This window comes from Bombina bombina, chromosome 1, assembly GCF_027579735.1.
Source record: "Bombina bombina isolate aBomBom1 chromosome 1, aBomBom1.pri, whole genome shotgun sequence".
Classification (NCBI taxonomy): Eukaryota; Metazoa; Chordata; class Amphibia; order Anura; family Bombinatoridae; genus Bombina; species Bombina bombina.
Genome location: NC_069499.1, coordinates 832888404 through 832915779, shown reverse-complemented (window position 1 = coordinate 832915779; position 27376 = coordinate 832888404). Strand labels below are relative to the sequence as shown.

Sequence of the window (27376 nt, the reverse complement as noted above, 5' to 3'; positions counted from 1 at the left end):
GCAACCGTTACTAAAATCGATGGCTGTTTCCACACAGGACTGTTGAGATGAAGTAACTTCAGTTGGGGGAAACAGTGTGCAGACTTTGCTGCTTGAAGTATGACACATTTCTAACAAGACTTGGTAATGCTGGAAGCTGTCATTTTCCCTATGGGATCCGGTAAGCCATTTTTATTAATAAGAATAAAGGGCTTCACAAGGGCTTTAAAGACTGGTAGACATTTTTCTGGGCTAAAACGATTAATTTATAAGCATTGTTAATAGTTTATAGCTTTGAGGAGTTATTTTATTCTTGGGAATTATGTTAAAAAAACGGCAGACACTGTATTGGACACCTTTCTTCTGTTAAGTGTGATCAGTCCACGGGTCATCATTACTTCTGGGATATTACTCCTCCCCAACAGGAAGTGCAAGAGGATTCACCCAGCAGAGCTGCATATAGCTCCTCCCCTCTACGTCACTCCCAGTCATTCTCTTGCACCCAACGACTAGATAGGATGTGTGAGAGGACTATGGTGATTTTATTTAGTTTTATTTCTTCAATCAAAAGTTTGTTATTTTTTAATAGCACCGGAGTGTGTTATTCCTTCTCTGGTAGAATTTGAAGAAGAATCTACCAGAGTTTTTTACTATGATTTTAGCCGGAGTAGTTAAGATCATATTGCTGTTTCTCGGCCATCTGAGGAGAGGTAAACTTCAGATCAGGGGACAGCGGGCAGTTTAATCTGCAAAGAGGTATGTAGCAGTTTTTATTTTCTGACAATGGAATTGATGAGAAAATCCTGCCATACCGACATAATATCATGTATGTATTTTTTACATTTGAGTATTCTGGGGAATGGTACTTCACTAGAATTACACTGTGTATATAATCTCTAGCCTATTTGGTTTTTTACTAATTTATGTTAAACGTTTTTGCTGGAATGTAAAATCGTTTTCATTTTCTGAGGTACTGGGTGAATAAAATGTTTGGGCACTATTTTTCCACTTGGCAGTTGCTTTATCTAATTATGACAGTTTACTGATCTCTCTCACTGTTGTGTGTGAGGGGGAGGGACCTTTTTTTGGTGCTTTTGCTACGCATCAAAAATTTCAGTCAGAAGCTCATTGTTTTTTCCTGCATGTTCCGGTTTATCTCTACAGAACTCAGGGGTCTTCAAAGCTTGTTTGAGGGAAGTAATCTAACAGAGCTGTGAGATTGTAGTTGACTGTGATAAAGAAACGTTTATTCTTTAACTTTTTTATGCCATCAGGGTTAGTTATTCTTTGCTAATGGGAACAAGCCTTTGCTAAAATTGTGTTTTGTTTTGCAAAGTTTATTTGATTTCAACTGTTATATATCTTCTGTGCTTCTTAGGCACAGTACGCTTTTTCATTGTATTTATTTGAATAATATTTCCAAGTTGCAAGTTTAGTTGCTAGTGTGTTAAACATGTCTGATTCAGAGGATGAGACCTGTACTATTTGTAATAACGCCAAAGTGGAGCCCAATAGAAATTTATGTACTAACTGTATTGATGCTACTTTAAATAAAAGTCAATCTGTACAAATTGAACAAATTTCACCAAACAACGAGGGGAGAGTTATGCCGACTAACTCGCCTCACGTGACAGTACCTGCATCTCCCGCCCGGGAGGTGCGCGATATGGTGGCACCCAGTACATCTGGGCGGCCATTACAAATAACATTACAAGATATGGCTACTGTTATGACGGAAGTTTTGGCTAAATTACCAGAACTAAGAGGCAAGCGTGATCACTCTGGGGTGAGAACAGAGTGCGCTGATAATGCTAGGGCCATGTCAGATACTGCGTCACAACTTGCAGAGCATGAGGACGGAGAGCTTCATTCTGCGGCTGACGGTTCTGATCCAAACAGATTGGATTCAGATATTTCAAATTTTAAATTTAAGCTGGAAAACCTCCGTGTATTACTAGGGGAGGTGTTAGCGGCTCTGAATGATTGTAACACAGTTGCAATACCAGAGAAAATGTGTAGGTTGGATAAATATTTTGCTGTACCAACAAGTACTGACGTTTTTCCTATACCTAAGAGACTAACTGAAATTATTACTAAGGAGTGGGATAGACCCGGTGTGCCGTTCTCACCCCCTCCGATATTTAGAAAGATGTTTCCAATAGACACCGCCTCACGGGACTTATGGCAAACGGTCCCTAAGGTGGAGGGAGCAGTTTCTACTTTAGCTAAGCGTACCACTATCCCGGTGGAGGATAGCTGTGCCTTTTCAGATCCAATGGATAAAAAGTTAGAGGGTTACCTTAAGAAAATGTTTGTTCAACAAGGTTTTATATTGCAACCCCTTGCATGCATTGCGCCGGTCTCGGCTGCAGCGGCATTCTGGATTGAGTCTCTGGAAGAGAACCTTACTTCAGCTACGCTGGACGACATTTCGGACAGGCTTAGAATACTTAAGCTAGCTAATTCATTCATTTCGGAAGCCGTAGTACATTTAACTAAACTTACGGCTAAGAATTCCGGATTCGCCATTCAGGCGCGCAGGGCACTGTGGCTAAAATCCTGGTCAGCTGATGTAACTTCTAAGTCCAAATTACTTAATATACCTTTCAAAGGGCAGACCTTATTTGGGCCCGGTTTGAAAGAAATTATCGCTGACATTACAGGAGGTAAGGGCCACGCCCTGCCTCAAGACAAAGCCAGACCTAAGACTAGACAGTCTAATTTTCGTTCCTTTCGGAATTTCAAAGCAGGAGCAGCATCAACTTCCACTGCTCCAAAACAAGAAGGATCTGGTGCTCGCTTCAGACAAGGCTGGAGACCTAACCAGTCCTGGAACAAGGGCAAGCAGGCCAGGAAACCTGCTGCTGCCACTAAAACAGCATGAATTGAGGGCCCCCGATCCGGGATCGGATCTAGTGGGGGGCAGACTTTCTCTCTTCGCCCAGGCTTGGGCAAGAGATGTCCAGGATCCCTGGGCGCTAGAGATAATTTCTCAGGGATACCTTCTGGACTTCAAATACTCTCCTCCAAGAGAGAGATTTCATCTGTCAAGGTTGTCAACAAACCAAACAAAGAAAGAAGCTTTTCTACGCTGCGTACAAGAGCTGTTGTTAATGGGAGTAATCCATCCAGTTCCACGATCGGAACAGGGACAAGGGTTTTACTCAAATCTGTTTGTGGTTCCCAAAAAAGAGGGAACTTTCAGACCAATCCTGGATTTAAAGATCCTAAACAAATTCCTAAGAGTTCCATCGTTCAAAATGGAGACTATTCGGACAATTTTACCCATGATCCAAGAAGGTCAATACATGACCACAGTGGATTTAAAGGATGCTTACCTTCACATACCGATCCACAAAGATCATTACCGGTATCTAAGGTTTGCCTTTCTAGACAGGCATTACCAGTTTGTAGCTCTTCCATTCGGATTGGCTACAGCTCCAAGAATCTTCACAAAGGTTCTAGGTGCTCTTCTGGCGGTACTAAGACCGCGGGGAATTTCGGTAGCTCCGTACCTAGACGACATTCTGATACAAGCTTCAAGCTTTCAAACTGCCAAGTCTCATACAGAGTTAGTACTGGCTTTTCTAAGGTCACATGGATGGAAGGTGAACGAAAAGAAAAGTTCACTCGTTCCATTCACAAGAGTTCCCTTCCTGGGGACTCTTATAGATTCTGTAGAAATGAAGATTTACCTGACAGAGGACAGGTTAACAAGACTTCAAAGTGCTTGCCGCACCCTTCATTCCATTCAACACCCGTCAGTGGCTCAATGCATGGAGGTAATCGGCTTAATGGTAGCGGCAATGGACATAGTACCATTTGCTCGCTTACACCTCAGACCACTGCAACTATGCATGCTAAGTCAGTGGAATGGGGATTACTCAGACTTGTCCCCTTCTCTGAATCTGGATCAAGAGACCAGAAATTCTCTTCTATGGTGGCTTTCTCGGCCACATCTGTCCAGGGGGATGCCATTCAGCAGGCCGGACTGGACAATTGTAACAACAGACGCCAGCCTTCTAGGTTGGGGCGCCGTCTGGAATTCTCTGAAGGCTCAGGGACAATGGAGTCAGGAGGAGAGTCTCCTGCCAATAAACATTCTGGAATTGAGAGCAGTTCTCAATGCCCTCCTGGCTTGGCCCCAGTTGACAACTCGGAGGTTCATCAGGTTTCAGTCGGACAACATCACGACTGTAGCTTACATCAACCATCAGGGAGGGACAAGAAGCTCCCTAGCAATGATGGAAGTATCAAAGATAATTCGCTGGGCAGAGTCTCACTCTTGCCACCTGTCAGCAATCCACATCCCGGGAGTGGAGAACTGGGAGGCGGATTTCTTAAGTCGTCAGACTTTTCATCCGGGGGAGTGGGAACTTCATCCGGAGGTCTTTGCCCAAATACTTCGACGTTGGGGCAAACCAGAGATAGATCTCATGGCGTCTCGACAGAACGCCAAGCTTCCTCGTTACGGGTCCAGATCCAGTGATCCAGGAGCAGTCCTAATAGATGCCCTGACAGCACCTTGGGACTTCAGGATGGCTTATGTGTTTCCACCCTTCCCGATGCTTCCTCGATTGATTGCCAGAATCAAACAGGAGAGAGCATCAGTGATTCTAATAGCGCCTGCGTGGCCACGCAGGACTTGGTATGCAGACCTGGTGGACATGTCATCCTGTCCACCTTGGTCTCTACCTCTGAAACAGGACCTCCTGATACAGGGCCCTTTCAAACATCAAAATCTAACTTCTCTGAAGCTGACTGCTTGGAAATTGAACGTTTGATTTTATCAAGACGTGGGTTTTCTGAGTCAGTTATTGACACCTTAATACAGGCTAGGAAGCCTGTTACCAGAAAGATTTACCATAAGATATGGCGTAAATACCTATATTGGTGTGAATCCAAAGGTTACTCTTGGAGTAAGGTTAGGATTCCTAGGATATTGTCTTTTCTACAAGAAGGTTTAGAAAAGGGTTTATCTGCTAGTTCATTAAAGGGACAGATCTCAGCTCTGTCCATTCTGTTACACAAACGTCTGTCAGAAGTGCCAGACGTTCAGGCTTTTTGTCAGGTTTTGGCCAGGATTAAGCCTGTGTTTAAAACTGTTGCTCCGCCATGGAGTTTAAACCTTGTTCTTAACGTTTTACAGGGTGTTCCGTTTGAACCCCTCCATTCCATTGATATAAAGTTGTTATCTTGGAAAGTTCTATTTTTAATGGCTATTTCCTCGGCTCGAAGAGTCTCTGAGTTATCAGCCTTACATTGTGATTCTCCTTATTTGATTTTTCATTCGGATAAGGTAGTTCTGCGCACTAAACCTGGGTTTTTACCTAAGGTAGTCACTAACAGGAATATCAATCAAGAGATTGTTGTTCCTTCTTTGTGTCCAAATCCTTCTTCGAAGAAGGAACGTCTTCTGCACAATCTGGATGTAGTTCGTGCCCTAAAGTTTTACTTACAGGCAACTAAGGAATTTCGACAAACGTCTTCCCTGTTTGTCGTTTACTCTGGTCAGAGGAGAGGTCAAAAGGCTTCTGCTACCTCTCTTTCTTTTTGGCTTCGTAGCATAATTCGTTTAGCCTATGAGACTGCTGGACAGCAGCCTCCTGAAAGAATTACAGCTCATTCTACTAGAGCTGTGGCTTCCACTTGGGCCTTTAAGAATGAGGCCTCTGTTGAACAGATTTGCAAGGCTGCAACTTGGTCTTCGCTTCATACTTTTTCCAAATTTTACAAATTTGACACTTTTGCTTCCTCTGAGGCTATTTTTGGGAGAAAGGTTCTTCAGGCAGTGGTTCCTTCTGTATAAAGAGCCTGCCTATCCCTCCCGTCATCCGTGTACTTTTGCTTTGGTATTGGTATCCCAGAAGTAATGATGACCCGTGGACTGATCACACTTAACAGAAGAAAACATAATTTATGCTTACCTGATAAATTCCTTTCTTCTGTAGTGTGATCAGTCCACGGCCCGCCCTGTTTTTTAAGGCAGGTAAATATTTTTTAAATTATACTCCAGTCACCACTACACCCTTGGTTTCTCCTTTCTCGTTGGTCCTTGGTCGAATGACTGGGAGTGACGTAGAGGGGAGGAGCTATATGCAGCTCTGCTGGGTGAATCCTCTTGCACTTCCTGTTGGGGAGGAGTAATATCCCAGAAGTAATGATGACCCGTGGACTGATTACACTACAGAAGAAAGGAATTTATCAGGTAAGCATAAATTATGTTTTTTCACTGGGGGCCTTCTCTAATCATAGGCAGAGCCTCATTTTCGCGCCACTAATGCGCAGTTGTTTTTGGGAAGCAAGGCATGCAGATGCATGTGTGAGGAGCTCAGATACACAGAAAAAGCTTACTGAAGGCGTCATTTGGTATCGTATTCCCCTCTGGGCTTGGTTGGGTCTCAGCAAAGCAGATACCAGGTACTGTATAGGGGTTAAATATAAAAACGGCTCCGGTTCCGTTATTTTAAGAGTTAAAGCTTTCAAATTTGGTGTGCAATACTTTTAAGGCTTTAAGACACTGTGGTGAAATTTTGGTGAATTTTGAACAATTCCTTAATACTTTTTCACATATTCAGTAAGAAAGTGTGTTCAGTTTAAAATTTAAAGTGACAGTAACGGTTTTATTTTAAAACGTTTTTTGTACTTTGTTATCAAGTTTATGCCTGTTTAACATGTCTGAACTATCAGATAGACTATGTTCTGTATGTGAGGAAGCCAAGGTTCCTTCTCATTTAAATAGATGTGATGTATGTGACAAACAATTTAGAGAAAATGATGCCCAAGATGATTCCTCAAGTGAGGGGAGTAAGCATGGTACTGCATCATCCCCTCCTTCGTCTACGCCAGTCTTGCCCACACAGGAGGCCCCTAGTACATCTAGTGCGCCAATACTCCTTACTATGCAACAATTAACGGCTGTAATGGATAATTCTATTAAAAACATTTTAGCCAAAATGCCCACTTATCAGCGAAAGCGCGACTGCTCTGTTTTAGAAAATACTGAAGAGCATGAGGACGCTGATGATAATGGTTCTGACATGCCCCTACATCAGTCTGAAGGGGCCAGGGAGGTTTTGTCTGAGGGAGAAATTTCAGATTCAGGGAAAATTTCTCAACAAGCTGAACCTGATGTTATTACATTCAAATTTAAATTGGAACATCTCCGCGCTCTGCTTAAGGAGGTGTTGTCTACTCTGGATGATTGTGACAATTTGGTCATTCCAGAGAAATTATGTAAGATGGACAAGTTCCTAGAGGTCCCGGTGCCCCCCGAAGCTTTTCCTATACCCAAGCGGGTGGCGGACATTGTAAACAAAGAATGGGAAAGGCCCGGCATACCTTTTGTCCCTCCCCCTATATTTAAGAAATTGTTTCCTATGGTCGACCCCAGAAAGGACTTATGGCAGACAGTCCCCAAGGTCGAGGGGGCGGTTTCTACTCTAAACAAACGCACTACTATCCCTATAGAAGATAGTTGTGCTTTCAAAGATCCTATGGATAAAAAATTAGAGGGTTTGCTTAAAAAGATGTTTGTTCAGCAAGGTTACCTTCTACAACCAATTTCATGCATTGTTCCTGTCACTACAGCAGCGTGTTTCTGGTTCGATGAACTAGAAAAGTCGCTCGATAAAGAATCTTCTTATGAGGAGATTATGGACAGAGTTCACGCTCTTAAATTGGCTAACTCTTTTACTTTAGACGCCACTTTGCAATTAGCTAGATTAGCGGCGAAAGATTCAGGGTTTGCTATTGTGGCGCGCAGAGCGCTTTGGCTAAAGTCTTGGTCAGCGGATGCGTCCTCCAAGAACAAATTGCTTAACATACCTTTCAAGGGGAAAACGCTGTTTGGCCCTGACTTGAAAGAGATTATTTCAGATATCACTGGGGGAAAGGGCCACGCCCTTCCTCGGGATAGGTCTTTTAAGTCTAAAAATAAACCAAATTTTCGTCCCTTTCGCAGAAACGGACCAGCCTCAAGTTCTACATCCTCTAAGCAAGAGGGTAATACTTCTCAAACCAAGCCAGCCTGGAGGCCAATGCAAGGCTGGAACAAAGGTAAGCAGGCCAAGAAACCTGCCACTGCTACCAAGACAGCATGAGATGTTGGCCCCCGATCCGGGACCGGATCTGGTGGGGGGCAGACTTTCTCTCTTCGCTCAAGCTTGGGCAAGAGATGTTCTGGATCCTTGGGCGCTAGAAATAGTCTCCCAAGGTTATCTTCTGGAATTCAAGGAGCTACCCCCAAGGGGAAGGTTCCACATGTCTCAATTGTCTTCAGACCACATAAAAAGACAGGCATTCTTACATTGTGTAGAAGACCTGTTAAAAATGGGAGTGATTCATCCTGTTCCATTAGGAGAACAAGGGATGGGATTCTACTCCAATCTGTTCATAGTTCCCAAAAAAGAGGTAACATTCAGACCAATCTTAGATCTCAAGATCCTAAACAAATTTCTCAGGGTTCCATCGTTCAAAATGGAAACCATTCGGACAATTCTTCCTACCATCCAGGAAGGTCAATTCATGACCACGGTGGATTTAAAGGATGCGTATCTACATATTCCTATCCACAAGGAACATCATCGGTTCCTAAGGTTCGCCTTTCTGGACAAGCATTACCAGTTTGTGGCACTTCCATTCGGATTAGCCACTGCTCCAAGAATTTTCACAAAGGTACTAGGGTCCCTTCTAGCGGTGCTAAGACCAAGGGGCATTGCAGTTGTACCTTACTTGGACGAAATACTGATTCAAGCGTCGTCTCTGCCTCAAGCAAAGGCTCATACGGACATTGTCCTGGCCTTTCTCAGATCTCACGGGTGGAAAGTGAACGTAGAAAAAAGTTCTCTATCCCCGTCAACAAGAGTTCCCTTCCTGGGAACAATAATAGACTCCTTAGAAATGAAGATTTTTCTGACAGAGGCCAGAAAATCAAAACTTCTAAGCTCTTGTCAAGTACTTCATTCTGTTCTTCTTCCTTCCATAGCTCAGTGCATGGAAGTAATAGGTTTGATGGTCGCGGCAATGGACATAGTTCCTTTTGCGCGAATTCATCTAAGACCGTTACAACTGTGCATGCTCAGTCAGTGGAATGGGGATTATACAGACTTGTCTCCGACGATACAAGTAGATCAGAGGACCAGAGATCACTCCGTTGGTGGCTGACCCTGGACAACCTGTCACAAGGGATGAGCTTCCGCAGACCAGAGTGGGTCATTGTCACGACCGACGCCAGTCTGGTGGGCTGGGGCGCGGTCTGGGAACCCCTGAAAGCTCAGGGTCTTTGGTCTCGGGAAGAATCTCTTCTCCCGATAAATATTCTGGAATTGAGAGCGATATTCAATGCTCTCAAGGCTTGGCCTCAACTAGCAAAGGCCAAATTCATAAGGTTTCAATCAGACAACTGTTGCGTATATCAACCATCAGGGGGGAACAAGGAGTTCCCTGGCGATGGAAGAAGTGACCAAAATAATTCAATGGGCGGAGAATCACTCCTGCCACTTGTCTGCAATCCACATCCCAGGAGTGGAAAATTGGGAAGCGGATTTTCTGAGTCGTCAGACATTTCATCCGGGGGAGTGGGAACTCCATCCGGAAATCTTTGCCCAAATAATTCAATTGTGGGGCATTCCAGACATGGATCTGATGGCGTCTCGTCAGAACTTCAAGGTTCCTTGCTACGGGTCCAGATCCAGGGATCCCAAGGCGACTCTAGTGGATGCACTAGTAGCACCTTGGACCTTCAACCTAGCTTATGTGTTCCCACCGTTTCCTCTCATTCCCAGGCTGGTAGCCAGGATCAAACAGGAGAGGGTATCGGTGATCTTGATAGCTCCTGCGTGGCCACGCAGGACTTGGTATGCAGACCTGGTGAATATGTCATCGGCTCCACCATGGAAGCTACCTTTGAGACAGGACCTTCTTGTTCAAGGTCCGTTCGAACATCCGAATCTGGCCTCACTCCAACTGACTGCTTGGAGATTGAACGCTTGATTTTATCAAAGCGAGGGTTCTCAGATTCTGTCATTGATACTCTTGTTCAGGCTAGAAAGCCTGTAACTAGAAAAATCTACCATAAAATATGGAAAAAATATATCTGTTGGTGTGAATCTAAAGGATTCCCATGGAACAAGATAAAAATTCCTAAGATTCTATCCTTTCTTCAAGAAGGTTTGGAGAAAGGATTATCTGCAAGTTCTTTGAAGGGACAGATTTCTGCTTTATCTGTTTTACTTCACAAAAAGCTGGCGGCTGTGCCAGATGTTCAAGCTTTTGTTCAGGCTTTGGTTAGAATCAAGCCTGTTTACAAACCTTTGACTCCTCCTTGGAGTCTCAATTTAGTTCTTTCAGTTCTTCAGGGGGTTCCGTTTGAACCCCTACATTCCGTTGATATCAAGTTATTATCTTGGAAAGTTTTGTTTTTGGTTGCAATTTCTTCTGCAAGAAGAGTTTCAGAGTTATCTGCTCTGCAGTGTTCTCCTCCTTATCTGGTGTTCCATGCAGATAAGGTGGTTTTGCGTACTAAACCTGGTTTTCTTCCGAAAGTTGTTTCTAACAAAAATATTAACCAGGAGATAGTTGTACCTTCTTTGTGTCCGAATCCAGTTTCAAAGAAGGAACGTTTGTTACACAATTTGGACGTAGTCCGTGCTCTAAAATTCTATTTAGAGGCCACTAAAGATTTCAGACAAACATCTTCTTTGTTTGTTGTTTATTCTGGTAAAAGGAGAGGTCAAAAAGCAACTTCTACCTCTCTCTCTTTTTGGCTTAAAAGCATCATCCGATTGGCTTATGAGACTGCCGGACGGCAGCCTCCTGAAAGAATCACAGCTCACTCCACTAGGGCCGTGGCTTCCACATGGGCCTTCAAGAACGAGGCTTCTGTTGATCAGATATGTAAGGCAGCGACTTGGTCTTCACTGCACACTTTTACCAAATTTTACAAATTTGATACTTTTGCTTCTTCTGAGGCTATTTTTGGGAGAAAGGTTTTGCAAGCCGTGGTGCCTTCCATCTAGGTGACCTGATTTGCTCCCTCCCATCATCCGTGTCCTAAAGCTTTGGTATTGGTTCCCACAAGTAAGGATGACGCCGTGGACCGGACACACCTATGTTGGAGAAAACAGAATTTATGCTTACCTGATAAATTACTTTCTCCAACGGTGTGTCCGGTCCACGGCCCGCCCTGGTTTTTTAATCAGGTCTGATGAATTATTTTCTCTAACTACAGTCACCACGGTATCATATGATTTCTCCTATGCATATTCCTCCTTTACGTCGGTCGAATGACTGGGGAAGGCGGAGCCTAGGAGGGATCATGTGACCAGCTTTGCTGGGCTCTTTGCCATTTCCTGTTGGGGAAGAGAATATCCCACAAGTAAGAATGACGCCGTGGACCGGACACACCGTTGGAGAAAGTAATTTATCAGGTAAGCATAAATTCTGTTTTTAAGAAGAAACACAAAAGAAAGTAGAATAGCCTTAATAACCCTAAGGGCAAGTCTGGTTTCTGCATGTCAATGTTAACATCAGAGCTTTCATTTGATCAATTTTCTTATGTAATGTTGGTTTTTCTCCTATTTTTCTTTCTTTTTTTATTTATGCTTTCTATACCTATCATTATAACACTCCTGTTTCTATATACTTTCTAATTATGTTGGCTACATTACTATTGAAACTGTATTGTTTCTTATTCTAACCTAATTTTGCCTCTATATCCAGTATCTCATTGTGTCCTACCTCCATATAGTATCATTTCTACTTTTCAGACCCCCCAGGAAGATTATGTGGAAGCTGCAGTAAAGCAAGCACTACAGATCCACTTGTCTGGAGCTGCAGGTGACATCTTGATCTTTATGCCTGGACAGGAGGACATTGAGGTAAGAGATTCTTCATTCATCCAAACTAACTAATTTGCTGTCTATTGTCTTAGTAGTAATCTGGTTGTTTCTCTGTTTACTAGGTGACTTCAGATCAGATAGTTGAGCGATTGGAAGAGTTAGACAGTGCTCCAGCTTTGGCTGTGTTACCCATCTACTCCCAATTACCATCTGACTTGCAGGCAAAGATTTTCCAGAAGGTTTGTTGAGGTTATGCACACTGCATTACTTGTGCTGGAGGAGGGAAACCATAATTCTGTAATAAAGGGTTCATAGTGTGTTGTGGATGACATACTACACACAAATTTAAAGGAATATGAAACCCCAATTTTTCTTATAATGATGATAGTCCATAGGGCTCCATAACACGTGTGATATAATTCCCACCACTAGGAGGAGGCCAAGAACACACACAAGAGCTCAAATTCCCTCCCATCTCTATTTAGTTTTTGTTCTTGGCCTCTTTTAGGAGAAGGTTGAGAATAGAGATGCTACAGCTATTTGCTTATGAATTAACGTTTGAGCGCTCTGACCAATGTGAGACCCTTATCCCTGGGACAAATCAATCACAAAGAAGACAGAATAGATTTCACAGCAGCTAATTGATGAGTTTTTTTTTCCTAAGGTTATATCTAATCGCAATATTAATCAGGAAATTATGGTTCCTTCTTTTTGTCCTAATCCTTCCTCTCAGAAGGAGCGTTTGTTGCACAATCTGGATGTAGTGCCGGCTTTGAAATTCTATCTTCATGCAACCAAGGAGTTAAGACAATCGTTTTCCTTGTTTGTTTTGTACGCTGGTAAGCGCAAGGGCCAGAAGGCCACTGCAACTTCTCTTTCTTTTATGTAAGTGGCAATAGTGCGTCTATTTATTGCGTCATTCTTGGCTCAATTTTTTTTTTTGGCGGGAAGGTTGCGTTTGTTGTGACGCGAGTCACGTCATTTCTTGCGTCTTTGTTGACGCAATTTTTTCTCCTGTTAAGTGTAGTCAGTCCACGGGTCATCCATTACTTATGGGATATTAACTCCTCCCTAACAGGAAGTGCAAGAGGATCACCCAAGCAGAGCTGCTATATAGCTCCTCCCCTCTACGTCATACCCAGTCATTCTCTTGCACCTAACTAATAGATAGGATGTGTGAGAGGACTGTGGTTGTTAAACTTAGTTTTTATTTCTTCAATCAAAAGTTTGTTATTTTAAACGGCACCGGAGTGTGTTGTTTTTTCTCAGGCAGCATTAGAAGAAGAATCTGCCTGAGTTTGTGTATGATCTTAGCGGACGTAACTAAGATCCATTTGCTGTTCTCGGCCATTCTGAGGAGCGAGGTAACTTCAGAACAGGGGACAGCGGGCAGGTTCACCTGCAAGGAGGTATGTTGCAGTATATTATTTTCTAAGGAATGGAATTGACTGAGAAAATACTGCTAATACCGATGTAATGTAAGTACAGCCTTAAATGCAGTAGTAGCAACTGGTATCAGGCTGATATGTATGTATGTTTACACTTAAGTATTTCTGGGGAATGGCACTTCACTGGGAAAATACTGTATACATATAACTTTTAGCCTAAATCTGCAGTGTGAGCGGCTAGCAGCAGGCTTTTTAATAACATTTCATAAATTATATTTTAAACGTTTACTGGCATGTTAATCGTTTATTTATCTGAGGTACTTGGTGAAAAATTGTTTTGGGCGTTATTTTCCACATGGCTGTCGTTTGTTTTGAATTAAAACAGTTTGCTGAGCTTCCCTCACTGTTGTATTATGAGTGGGAGGGGCCTATTTTGGCGCTTTTATTGCGCAGTAGAAATTCAGTCACAGTCTGCTTTTTTCTCCCTGCATGATCCAGGACGTCTCTACAGAGCTCAGGGGTCTCCAAAACTAGTTTTGAGGGAGGTAATCACTCACAGCAGACCTGTGAGACTGTGCTTTGACTGTGATAAAAACGCTTATATTTTCAATTGTTATCCGTTTTTTTGGTATTAAGGGGTTAATCATTCATTGCTAGTGGGTGCAATCCTTTTCTAACTTAATGCATTTACTGTGAAAATTTGGTTTCTATAACTAATCCGGTTCATTGTTATTTCAACTGTGACAGTTTTTGTGTGCTTCTTAAAGGCACAGTAACGTTTTTTATATTGCTAGGCTAATTGCTAGTTTGTTTTAACATGTCTGACACAGAGGAATCTCTTTGTGCAATATGTTCAAAAGCCAATGTGGAGCCCAATAGAAATTTGTGTCCTAATTGCATTGATGCTACTTTAAATAAAAGCCAATCTGTACATGTAAAGAAAATTTCACCAGACAACGAGGGGAAAGTTATGCCGACTAACTCTCCTCACGTGTCAGTACCTGCATCTCCCGCTCAGGAGGTGCGTGATATTGCGACGCCAAGTACATCAGGGCGGCCATTACAAATCACTTTACAAGACATGGCTAATGTTATGACTGAAGTTTTATCTAAATTGCCAGAACTTAGAGGTAAACGCGACCACTCTGGGGTGAGAACAGAGTACGCTGATAATGTTAGAGCCATGTCTGATACTGCGTCACAATTGGCAGAACATGAAGACGGAGAGCTTCATTCTGTGGGTGACGGATCTGATCCAAATAGACTGGACTCAGACATTTCAAATTTTAAATTTAAGCTTGAGAACCTCTGTGTATTATTAGGGGAGGTATTAACGGCTCTGAATGATTGTAACACGGCTGCAATCCCAGAGAAATTATGTAGGCTGGATAGATACTATGCGGTACCGGCGTGTACTGACGTTTTTCCTATACCTAAGAGGCTTACAGAGATTATTACCAAGGAGTGGGATAGGCCCGGTGTGCCCTTTTCCCCCCCTCCTATATTTAGAAAAATGTTTCCAATAGACGCCACCACACGGGACTTATGGCAGACGGTCCCTAAGGTGGAAGGAGCAGTTTCTACTCTGGCTAAGCGTACCACTATCCCGGTGGAGGATAGCTGTGCCTTTTCAGATCCAATGGATAAAAAGTTAGAGGGTTACCTTAAGAAAATGTTTACTCAACAAGGTTTTATATTACAACCCCTCGCATGCATTGCGCCTGTCACGGCTGCGGCGGCATTCTGGTTTGAGCCTCTAGAAGAGACCATTAGCTCAGTTCCATTGGATGAAATTATAGACAAGCTTAGAGTCCTTAAGCTAGCTAATTCATTTATTTCTGATGCCGTAGTACATTTAACTAAGCTTACGGCTAAGAATTCCGGATTCGCCATTCAGGCGCGCAGAGCGCTGTGGCTAAAATCCTGGTCAGCCGATGTGACTTCTAAATCTAAATTGCTTAACATACCTTTCAAAGGGCAGACATTATTTGGGCCCGGTTTGAAAGAAATTATCGCTGACATTACTGGAGGTAAGGGCCATGCCCTGCCTCAAGACAGAGCCAAACCAAGGGCTAGACAGTCTAATTTTCGTGCCTTTCGTAACTTCAAGGCAGGAGCAGCATCAACTTCCTCCGCTCCAAAACAGGAAGGAACTGTTGCTCGTTACAGACAGGGCTGGAAACCTAACCAGACCTGGAACAAGGGCAAGCAGGCCAGAAAACCTGCTGCTGCCCCTAAGACAGCATGAAGTGAGGGCCCCCAATCCGGAAACGGATCTAGTAGGGGGCAGACTTTCTCTCTTCGCCCAGGCTTGGGCAAGAGATGTCCAGGATCCCTGGGCGTTAGAGATCATATCTCAGGGATATCTTCTGGATTTCAAAGCTTCTCCTCCAAAAGGGAGATTTCATCTTTCAAGGTTGTCAACAAACCAGACAAAGAAAGAGGCGTTTCTACGCTGTGTACAAGATCTTTTGCTAATGGGAGTGATCCACCCGGTTCTGCGGTCGGAACACGGACAAGGGTTTTACTCAAATCTGTTTGTGGTTCCCAAGAAAGAAGGAACCTTCAGACCAATCTTGGATTTAAAGATCCTAAACAAATTCCTAAGAGTTCCATCGTTCAAAATGGAAACTATTCGGACAATCTTACCCATGATCCAAAAGGGTCAGTACATGACCACAGTGGATCTAAAGGATGCGTACCTTCACATACCGATTCACAAGGATCATTACCGGTACCTAAGGTTTGCCTTCCTAGACAGGCATTATCAGTTTGTAGCTCTTCCCTTCGGGTTAGCTACGGCTCCAAGAATCTTTACAAAGGTTCTGGGCTCTCTTCTGGCGGTACTAAGACCGCGAGGAATAGCGGTAGCTCCGTACCTAGACGACATTCTGATACAAGCGTCAAGTTTCCAAACTGCCAAGTCTCATACAGAGTTAGTTCTGGCATTTCTAAGGTCGCATGGGTGGAAGGTGAACGTAGAAAAGAGTTCTCTATTGCCACTCACAAGAGTTCCCTTCTTGGGGACTCTTATAGATTCTGTAGAAATGAAAATTTACCTGACAGAGGACAGGTTAACAAAACTTCTAAATGCTTGCCGTGTCCTTCATTCCATTCAACACCCGTCAGTGGCTCAATGCATGGAGGTAATCGGCTTAATGGTAGCGGCAATGGACATAGTACCTTTTGCACGCCTGCATCTCAGACCACTGCAATTGTGCATGCTAAATCAGTGGAATGGGGATTACTCAGATTTGTCCCCTATGCTGAATCTGGATCAAGAGACCAGAGATTCTCTTCTATGGTGGCTTTCTCGGCCACATCTGTCCAGGGGGATGCCCTTCAGCAGGCCAGACTGGACAATTGTAACAACAGACGCCAGCCTACTAGGTTGGGGCGCTGTCTGGAATTCCCTGAAGGCTCAGGGATCATGGACTCAGGAGGAGAGTCTCCTTCCAATAAACATTCTGGAATTGAGAGCAGTTCTCAATGCCCTTCTGGCTTGGCCTCAGTTAGCAACTCTGAGGTTCATCAGGTTTCAGTCGGACAACATCACGACTGTGGCTTACATCAACCATCAGGGAGGGACAAGGAGTTCCCTAGCGATGATGGAAGTCTCAAAGATAATTCGCTGGGCAGAGTCTCACTCTTGCCACCTGTCAGCGATCTACATCCCAGGCGTGGAGAACTGGGAGGCGGATTTCCTAAGTCGCCAGACTTTTCATCCGGGGGAGTGGGAACTTCATCCGGAGGTCTTTGCCCAAATACTTCGACGTTGGGGCAAACCAGATATGGATCTCATGGCGTCTCGCCAGAACGCCAAGCTTCCTTGTTACGGGTCCAGGTCCAGGGACCCGGGAGCGGTCCTGATAGATGCTCTGACAGCACCTTGGACCTTCAAGATGGCTTATGTGTTTCCACCCTTCCCGATGCTTCCTCGATTGATTGCCAGGATCAAACAGGAGAAAGCATCGGTGATTCTAATAGCGCTTGCGTGGCCACGCAGGACCTGGTATGCAGATCTAGTGGACATGTCATCCTGTCCACCTTGGTCTCTGCCTCTGAGACAGGACCTTCTAATTCAGGGTCCTTTCAAACATCAAAATCTAATTTCTCTGAAGCTGACTGCATGGAGATTGAACGCTTGATTTTATCAAAGCGTGGATTTTCGGAGTCAGTAATTGATACCTTAATACAGGCTAGGAAACCCGTTACCAGGAAAATTTACCATAAAATATGGCGTAAATATTTACACTGGTGCGAATCCAAGAGTTACTCATGGAGTAAGGTTAGGATTCCTAGGATATTGTCTTTTCTACAAGAAGGTTTAGAAAAGGGTTTATCTGCAAGTTCTTTAAAGGGACAGATCTCAGCTCTGTCCATCCTTTTACACAAACGTCTGTCAGAAGTTCCAGACGTTCAGGCTTTTTGTCAGGCTTTGGCCAGGATTAAGCCTGTGTTTAAGACTGTTGCTCCACCGTGGAGCTTAAACTTAGTTCTTAACGTTTTACAGGGTGTTCTGTTTGAACCCCTTCATTCCATTGATATCAAGCTGTTATCTTGGAAAGTTCTGTTTTTAATGGCTATTTCCTCGGCTCGAAGAGTCTCTGAGTTATCGGCCTTACATTGTGATTCTCCTTATCTGATTTTTCATTCAGACAAGGTAGTTCTGCGTACTAAACCTGGGTTCTTACCTAAGGTAGTCACTAACAAGAATATCAATCAAGAGATTGTTGTTCCATCATTGTGCCCTAACCCTTCTTCAAAGAAGGAACGACTTCTGCACAATCTAGACGTAGTCCGTGCCCTGAAATTTTATTTACAGGCAACAAAAGATTTTCGCCAAACTTCTTCCCTGTTTGTCGTTTATTCTGGACAGAGGAGAGGTCAAAAAGCATCTGCTACCTCTCTCTCTTTCTGGCTTCGTAGCATAATACGTTTAGCCTATGAGACTGCTGGACAGCAGCCTCCTGAAAGAATTACAGCTCATTCTACGAGAGCTGTGGCTTCCACGTGGGCCTTTAAGAATGAGGCCTCTGTTGAACAGATTTGCAAGGCTGCAACTTGGTCTTCTCTTCATACTTTTTCCAAATTTTACAAATTTGACACTTTTGCTTCTTCTGAGGCTGTTTTTGGGAGAAAGGTTCTTCAGGCAGTGGTTCCTTCCGTGTAAAGATCCTGCCTGTCCCTCCCGTCATCCGTGTACTTTTAGCTTTGGTATTGGTATCCCATAAGTAATGGATGACCCGTGGACTGACTACACTTAACAGGAGAAAACATAATTTATGCTTACCTGATAAATTCCTTTCTCCTGTAGTGTAGTCAGTCCACGGCCCGCCCTGTTTTTTATGGCAGGTCTAAATTTTAAATTGAACTCCAGTCACCACTGCACCCTATAGTTTCTCCTTTCTCGTTTGGTTTTGGTCGAATGACTGGGTATGACGTAGAGGGGAGGAGCTATATAGCAGCTCTGCTTGGTTGATCCTCTTGCACTTCCTGTTAGGGAGGAGTTAATATCCCATAAGTAATGGATGACCCGTGGACTGACTACACTACAGGAGAAAGGAATTTATCAGGTAAGCATAAATTATGTTTTTTGGTGCGAAGTCACGCCTGTTCTGATACGAATCGGGTCATTTCCTGTTAACCTTGGTGCCAAAAGATTTTTTTCTCAGCATTTGTGTCAACTTTGTTGGTGTCATCTTTGGCGCAATTTTTTTTGTTATTTTAAGAGTCTCCCTCTTTTGCTCTCATTTATTACAGAGGGCTATGAGATTTGCTTTTGTTTTTCATATAAGCATTTTTTCCCATTTCTGAAACTGCTATTTCTTCTACAAGATACGGCGAGTCCACGGATTTCATCCTTACTTGTGGGATATTAACCTCCTGATAACAGGAAGTGGCAAAGAGCACCACGGCAGAGCTGTATATATAGCTCCTCCCTTCCCTCCACCCCCAGTCATTCTCTTTGCCTGTGTTAGTAATAGGAAGAGGTAAAGTGAGGTGTTAGTTTTAGATTCTTCAATCAAGAAGTTTTTTATTTTAAATGGTACCGGTGAATACTATTTTCCTCAGGGAGATATGGAAGAAGAAGATTTCTGCCCTGAGGTTGATGATCTTAGCAGATGTAACTAAGATCCATATTGGTTCCCACAGAGCTTCTGAAGGTAGTGCAAGAGAAATCTTCAGTGTGGAGAATGGTTTCATGCTACAAGCAGCATTGAGGTATGTTCAGTCTTTTATTTCTGAGGAGACTTGGTATATCAGAACTGGTAGACATTTTTTCCCTGCAAGGGAAGGGGTAAGCAGTAGACCTGTACACAAAGGGTATTACTGAAAATCCTGTGTTTATATCGTTATTTGACATAGTACTGGGCTGAAAGCAATATCAAGGGGACACTGGAAGAGGCAGATTGACGTTTTTTATTTGAGTAACTAAAAAATAATCAGTATGGCTGCAGTGTTACAGTAGTGTTTAAGGGGACCACATGGCTTACTTTGTAAACCGCTTCCCATGCGTTTATACAGACTGATATGAACGATGTCTATGATGGGCGGGGCCTATTTTCGCATGCTCAGACGCGCAGTTTACTCTGACTGAGAAGGCAGCAGGCATTAGCTCCGGTGGGGCCTAAACTTGTGTTCTGTTCACCGGATTGTTGTCGAGTCATTTTGCAGTACCCTGGGGGCAGGTAGGCGCCACAGCAGAGCTGTGGCGAGGTACAGGGGTCATTTTTTCAATAAAATATATTTTTTGCTATAAAATGTCTTTTAGAGGTTAAATTCACCCTTTGCTCTTAGGGTGCAATAATTTTTGGCCCAATTGAATAAGTATATTTAATTGTATAGCGTTATTTAACGTTTTAGGCAGTTTAGGAAAAATTGTGCGCTTTTTTATTTCTTAAAGGCGCAGTACACATTTTTCGGAAAATTGTTGAAATCAATAAATAAAGTGTTTAACGACTATTGTGGTTATTACTAGTCTGTTCAACATGTCTGACATTGAGGAAACTAATTGCTCTATGTGTTTAGAAGCCATTGTGGAACCCCCTCTTACTTTGTGTACTTCTTGTACTGAAAGGGCCTTACAATGTAAAAAGCATATATATATTTTTTTTTTAATAATTTTTATTGAGTTTTCATAATAAAACATTTTGATACAAATCAAATTCATTAACAAAACTAGTTCAGTCTGTAAAAGTGTCATAAGCAAAATACAATTATCGGGATTTTACTCCGAATAGTGTTTCTCAATAAATCATATATGCAACACCACATTCCACCACATACATTGGATATCAAATCTCACATTATATTTCCTCCAATCCTTTCCTTCTCTTTGGCAATCTGTCTCATCCGCCTTACCACTTCAATATACATAATGTATGGTTCCCAAAGATCAATAAAACGATCTTTAGTGTTTAATAATTCTGCCGTAGCGCTTGTCATAGTGTAATGATATTCTATTCTCTTTTCGATATAATCAAAGGATGGGATATCAGTTTTCCAAAATTTAGCTATACACAAGCGCGTGACAGTACAAATCATATTAACTCATTTGGAGTGCCTCTTTAGAGGTCCTTCTAAGGGGAAATGTATTAAAGCCTGCTCTGGGGAAAGGGTTATATCTGCTTCTAATATTTCACTTAAAAGGGCCGAGACATGATCCCACACCCGCTTAACCCTGTCACAGTGTCACCACATATGTAAGTAGGTACCTATTTCATTGCATCCTCTATAGCAATGGTGATGTTCCCTGTCCTCCGCCTTGGAAAATCTAGTAGGGTAAATATTCCATCTATGTAGTACTTTCTTTCATGTAATTAGCAAGAGTCCATGAGCTAGTGACGTATGGGATATACATTCCTACCAGGAGGGGCAAAGTTTCCCAAACCTTAAAATGCCTATAAATACACCCCTCACCACACCCACAATTCAGTTTTACAAACTTTGCCTCCGATGGAGGTGGTGAAGTAAGTTTGTGCTAGATTCTACGTTGATATGCGCTCCGCAGCAAGTTGGAGCCCGGTTTTCCTCTCAGCGTGCAGTGAATGTCAGAGGGATGTGAGGAGAGTATTGCCTATTTGAATGCAGTGATCTCCTTCTACGGGGTCTATTTCATAGGTTCTCTGTTATCGGTCGTAGAGATTCATCTCTTACCTCCCTTTTCAGATCGACGATATACTCTTATATATACCATTACCTCTGCTGATTCTCGTTTCAGTACTGGTTTGGCTTTCTACAAACATGTAGATGAGTGTCCTGGGGTAAGTAAATCTTATTTTCTGTGACACTCTAAGCTATGGTTGGGCACTTTGTTTATAAAGTTCTAAATATATGTATTCAAACATTTATTTGCCTTGATTCAGAATGTTCAACTTTCCTTATTTTCAGACAGTCAGTTTCATATTTGGGATAATGCATTTGAATTAATCATTTTTTTCTTACCTTCAAAAATTTGACTCTGTTTTTCCTGTGGGCTGTTAGGCTCGCGGGGGCTGAAAATGCTTCATTTTATTGCGTCATTCTTGGCGCGGACTTTTTTGGCGCAAAAATTCTTTTCCGTTTCCGGCGTCATACGTGTCGCCGGAAGTTGCGTCATTTTTTGACGTTATTTTGCGCCAAAAATGTCGGCGTTCCGGATGTGGCGTCATTTTTGGCGCCAAAAGCATTTAGGCGCCAAATAATGTGGGCGTCTTATTTGGCGCTAAAAAATAAGGGCGTCGCTTTTGTCTCCACATTATTTAAGTCTTATTTTTTTCAGTGCTTCTGGTTGCTAGAAGCTTGTTCTTTGGCATTTTTTCCCATTCCTGAAACTGTCATTTAAGGAATTTGATCAATTTTGCTTTATATGTTGTTTTTTCTCTTACATATTGCAAGATGTCTCACGTTGCATCTGAGTCAGAAGATACTACAGGAAAATCGCTGTCTACTGCTGGAGCTACCAAGCTAAGTGTATCTGCTATAATTTTTGGTATCTGTTTCTCCAGCTGTTGTTTGTATTGCATGTCATGACAAACTTATTAATGCAGATAAAATTTCCTTTAGTACTGTTACATTACCTGTTGCTGTTCGGTCAACATCTAATTTTCAGAGTGTTCCTGATAAACATAAGAGATTTTATTTTTTAAATCCATTAAGAAGGCTATGTCTGTTATTTCTCCTTCTAGTTTACATAAAAGTCTTTTAAAACTTCTCTTTTTTCAGATGAATTTTTAAATGAACATCATCATTCTGATACTGATAATGGTTCTTCTGGTTCAGAGGTTTCTGTCTCAGAGGTTGATGCTGATAAATCTTTGTATTTGTTCAAGATGGAATTTATTCGTTCTTTATTTAAAGAATTATTAATTGCATTAGAAATAGAGGATTCTGGTCCTCTTGATTCTAAATCTAAACGTTTAAATAAGGTTTTTAAATCTCCTGTAGTTATTCCAGAAGTGTTTAATCTCCCTGATGCTATTTCTGAAGTAATTTCCAGGGAATGGAATAATTTGGGTAATTCTTTTACTCCTTCTAAACGTTTAAGCAATTATATCCTGTGCCATCTGACAGATTAGAGTTTTTTTGGGACAAAATCCCTAAGGTTATGGGGCTGTCTCTACTCCTGCTAAATGTGCTACTATTCCTACGGCAGATAGTAATTCATTTAGGGATCCTTTAGATAGGAAAAATTGAATCCTTTCTAAGAAAAGCTTACTTATGTTCAGGTAATCTTCTTAGACTTGCTATATTTTTAGCGGATGTTGCTGCAGCTTCAACTTTTTGGTTAGAAGCTTTAGCGCAACAAGTAACAGATCATAATTTTATAGCATTATTATTATTCTATAACATGCGAATAATTTTATTGGTGATACTATCTTTTGATATCATTAGAGTTGATGTCAGGTATATGTCTCTAGCTATTTTAGCTAGAACAGCTTTATGGATTAAACTTGGAATACTGATATGTCTTCTAAGTCAACTTTGCTTTCCCTTTCTTTTCAGGGTAATAAATTATTATTTCAACTGTTTCTGGAAGGAAGGGAACTTTTTTACCAAAGGATAAAAAATCTAAGGTAAATTTAGGTCTAATGATCATTTCGTTCCTTTCCTCACAATAAGGAACAAAAGCCTGATCCTTCATTCTCAGGAGCGGTATCAGTTTGGAAACTATTTCCAGTTTGGAATATATCCAAGCCTTTTAGAACACCTATAGCCAGCTCCTAAGTACCCATGAAGGTGCGGACCTTATTCCAGCTCAGCTGGTATGAGGCAGATTACGTTTTCTTCAAAGAAATTTTGATCAATTCCGTTCTCAATTTCTGGTTTCAGAACATTGTTTCAGAAAGGTACAGAATTGGCTTCAGTTAAGGCCTCCTGCTAAGAGATTTTTTTCTTTCCCGTGTCCCAGTTAACACAGCAAAGGCTCAGCATTTCTGAAATATGTTTCAGATTTAGAGTTGGCTGGAGTAATTATGCCAGTTCCAGTTCTGGAACAGGGGCTGGGGTTTTATTTTATCTCTTCATTGTACTAAAGAAGGTCAATTCCTTCAGACCAGTTTCGGATCTATCAATATTGAATCGTTATGTAAGGATACCAACATTCAAGATGGTTACTGTAGGACTGCCCTGCCTTTTGTTTAGCAAGGGCATTATATGTCTACAATAGATTTACAGGATGTGTATCTACATATTCCGATTCATCCAGATCACTTTTTGTGTCTGAGATTCTCTTTTTAGACAAGCATTACCAGTTTTGTGGCTCTACCGTTTGGCCTAGCCTCAGTTCCAAGAATTTCTTTCAAAGGTTCTCGGTGCCCTTCTTTCTGTAATCAGAGAACAGGGTTTTTTGGCATTTCCTTATTGGACAATATCTGGGTACTTGCTCAGTCTTCTCATTTTCGAAGAATCTCATACGAATCGACTTGTGTTGTTTCTTCAAGTTCATGGTTGGAGGATCAATTTACCAATCAGTTCATTGATTCCTCAGACAAGTGTAACCTTTTTAGGTTTCTAGAATAGATTCAGTGTCTATGACTCTGTCCTTGTCAGACAAGAGAAGTTTAACATTGATATCAGCTTGTCAAAACCTTCAGTCACAATCATTCCCTTTGGTAGCCTTATGCATGGAAATTTTAGGTCTTAGGACTGCCGCATCAAATGCGATCTCCTTTGCTCGTTTTCACATGCGACCTCTTCAGCTCTCAATTAATATCTTTAAACCGATTATACGACACTCTCTGACATGGTGGGCAGATCACCATCGTTTAGTTCAGGGGGCTTCTTTGTTCTTCCGACCTGGACTATAATCTCAACAGATGCAAGTCTTACAGGTTGGGGAGCTGTGTGGGGGTATCTGACGGCACAAGGGGTTTGGGAATCTCAGGAGGTGAGATTTCCGATCTATATTTGGAACTCCGTGCAATTTCAGAGCTCTTCAGTCTTGGCCTCTTCTGAAGAGAGAGTTGTTCATTTGTTTTCAGATAAGACAATGTCACAACTGTGGCATACATCAATCATCAAGGAGGGACTCACAGTCCTCTGGCTATGAAAGAAGTATCTCGAATTTTGGTTTGGGCGGAATCCAGCTCCTGTCTAATCTCTGCGGTTCATATCCCAGGTATGGACAATTGGAAAGCGGATTATCTCAGTTGCCATACGTTGCACCTGGGCGAATGGTCTTCACCCAGAGGTATTTCCTCAGATTGTTCAAATGTGGGAACTCTCAGAAATAGATCTGATGGTTTCTCATCTAAACAAGAAACTTCCCTGGTATCTGTCCGGATCCAGGGATCCTCGGGCGGAGGCAGTGGATGCATTATCTCTTCCTTACAAGTGTCATCCTGCCTATATCTTTCCGCCTCTAGTTCTTCTTCCAAGGGTATTCTTAATATTCTAAAGGAATGCTCGTTTGTCCTGCTGGTAGCTCCAGCATGGCCTCACAGGTTTTGGTATGCGGATCTTGTCCGGATGGCCTCTTGCCAGCTGTGGACTCTTCCGTTAAGATCAGTCTTTCTGTCTCAAGGTTCTTTTTTCCATCAGGATCTCAAAACCTTAATTTTAAGGTGTGGAGTTTGAACGCTTGATTCTTGGTCAAAGAGGTTTCTCTGACTCTGTGATTGATACTATGTGACAGGCTCGTAAATCTGTATCTAGAGAGATATATTATAGAGTCTGGAAGACTTATATTTCTTCAGGATGGTTTAGATAAAGGTTTGTCCGCAAGTTTCTTGAAAGACAAATCTCTGCTCTTTCTGTTCTTTTTCATAGAAGGATTGCTAATCTTCCTGATATTCATTGTTTTGTACAAGTTTTGGTTTGTATAAAACCTGTAATTAAGTCAATTTCTCCTCTTTGGAGTTTGAATTTGGTTCTGGGGGCTCTTCAAGCTTCTCCTTTTGAACCCATGCATTCTTTGGTCGTTATATTACTTTCTTGGAAAGTTTTTTGTTTCTTTTGGCCATCTCTTCTGCCAGAAGAATCTCTGAATTATCTACTCTTTTTTTTGTGAGTCTCCTTTTCTGATTTTGCATCAGGATAAGGCGGTGCTGCGAACTTCTTTTGAATTTTTTACCTAAGGTTGTGAATTCTAACAACATTAGTAGAGAAATTGTGGTTCCTTCATTGTGTCCTAATCCTATGAATTCTAAGGAGAAATCATTGCATTTTTTGGATGCTGTTAGAGCTTTGTATTATTATGTTGAAGCTACTAAGTCTTTCCGAAAGACTTCTAGTCTATTTGTCATCTTTTCCGGTTCTAGAAAAGACCAGAAAGCTTCTGCCATTTCTTTGGCATCTTGGTTGAAATCTTTATTTCATCATGCCTATGTTGAGTCGGGTAACACTCCGCCTCAAAGGATTACAGCTCATTCTACTAGGTCAGTTTCTACTTCCTGGGCGTTTAAGAATGAAGCTTCGGTTGATCAGATTAGCAAAACAGCAACTTGGTCCTCTTTGCATACTTTTACTAAATTCTACCATTTTGATGTGTTTTCTTCTTCTGAAGCAGTTTTTGGTAGAAACGTACTTCAGGCAGTGGTTTCAGTTTGAATCTTCTGCTTATGTTTTTTCATTAAAATTTTATTCTGGGTGTGGATTATTTTCAGCAGGAATTGGCTGTCTTTATTTTATCCCTCCCTCTCTAGTGACTCTTGTGTGGAAAGATCCACATCTTGGGTAGTCATTATCCCATACGTCACTAGCTCATGGACTCTTGCTAATTACATGAAAGAAAACATAATTTATGTGAGAACTTACCTGATAAATTCATTTCTTTCATATTAGCAAGAGTCCATGAGGCCCGCCCTTTTTTTGTGGTGGTTATGATTTTTTTGTATAAAGCACAATTATTCCAATTCCTTATTTTATATGCTTTCGCACTTTTTTCTTATCACCCCACTTCTCGGCTATTCGTTAAACTGAATTGTGGGTGTGGTGAGGGGTGTATTTATAGGCATTTTAAGGTTTGGGAAACTTTGCCCCTCCTGGTAGGAATGTATATCCCATACGTCACTAGCTCATGGACTCTTGCTAATATGAAAGAAATGAATTTATCAGGTAAGTTCTCACATAAATTATGTTTTTAAGAAGTTTTCTTTTAGCGCTGTGTTGGGGGAAAATTTAATGCCTCTCTGGATGTTTGCAGTCCAGGTCTCTATTGACCAGGATCTACCCAGATCTTTTTCCCATTTTATCATGGTACTATTTTTTTCCCCCTCTTTGATATTGAAGATGCCCTTCTTAAGTTCTTTTGTTAAGCACAATGACTCATAAATTGTGTTGTTTGGCCTTGTTGTGTTCCCTATTATCTCCTGTACCCTAGATTTAAGTTGTAAATAATGAAACCAAAGATTACTATCTGCGTCCCCCAACTCTTCATATTGGTTGAAAGTTATTATCTTGTTATGAACCAAAGTGTCTGCGATGCGATAGAGGCCCTTGTTTTCCCACTTTCCCTGTAGTTGTGAGTTTGTCATTAAATTGATGGGTATTAGGGATGTTGCTCTAGATCGGCTATTGATTAGTTTAAGAGTCTTGGTCAGTTTATCCCATAAAAGGATGGTATGATGTATTGCTACGTACTGTCTTATAGAGTGGGGTCTATGTTGTTTATCTGCCCATAGTAGTCTATCTAATCTGCCTATCTCCATGATATCCATTTCTAGTTGGACCCATTGTGGAGTATTT

General features: G+C 41.9%; 1 protein-coding gene across 2 annotated transcripts in view; it reads left to right on the top strand.

The window, feature by feature from the left end:
- The window catches only part of DHX38 (DEAH-box helicase 38), a 757289-nt gene that overhangs the window by 402886 nt on the left and 327027 nt on the right, over positions 1 to 27376 (top strand). For both annotated transcript variants that reach the window (XR_008400173.1, XM_053699448.1), the window contains exons 15-16: positions 11748 to 11858; positions 11942 to 12058. Coding sequence is in view for 1 of the 2 variants with exons in the window: in XM_053699448.1 (XP_053555423.1) it covers positions 11748 to 11858; positions 11942 to 12058 (228 nt within the window). In the remaining variant the exon portion in view is untranslated. The remainder of the gene's footprint in view (positions 1 to 11747; positions 11859 to 11941; positions 12059 to 27376) is intronic.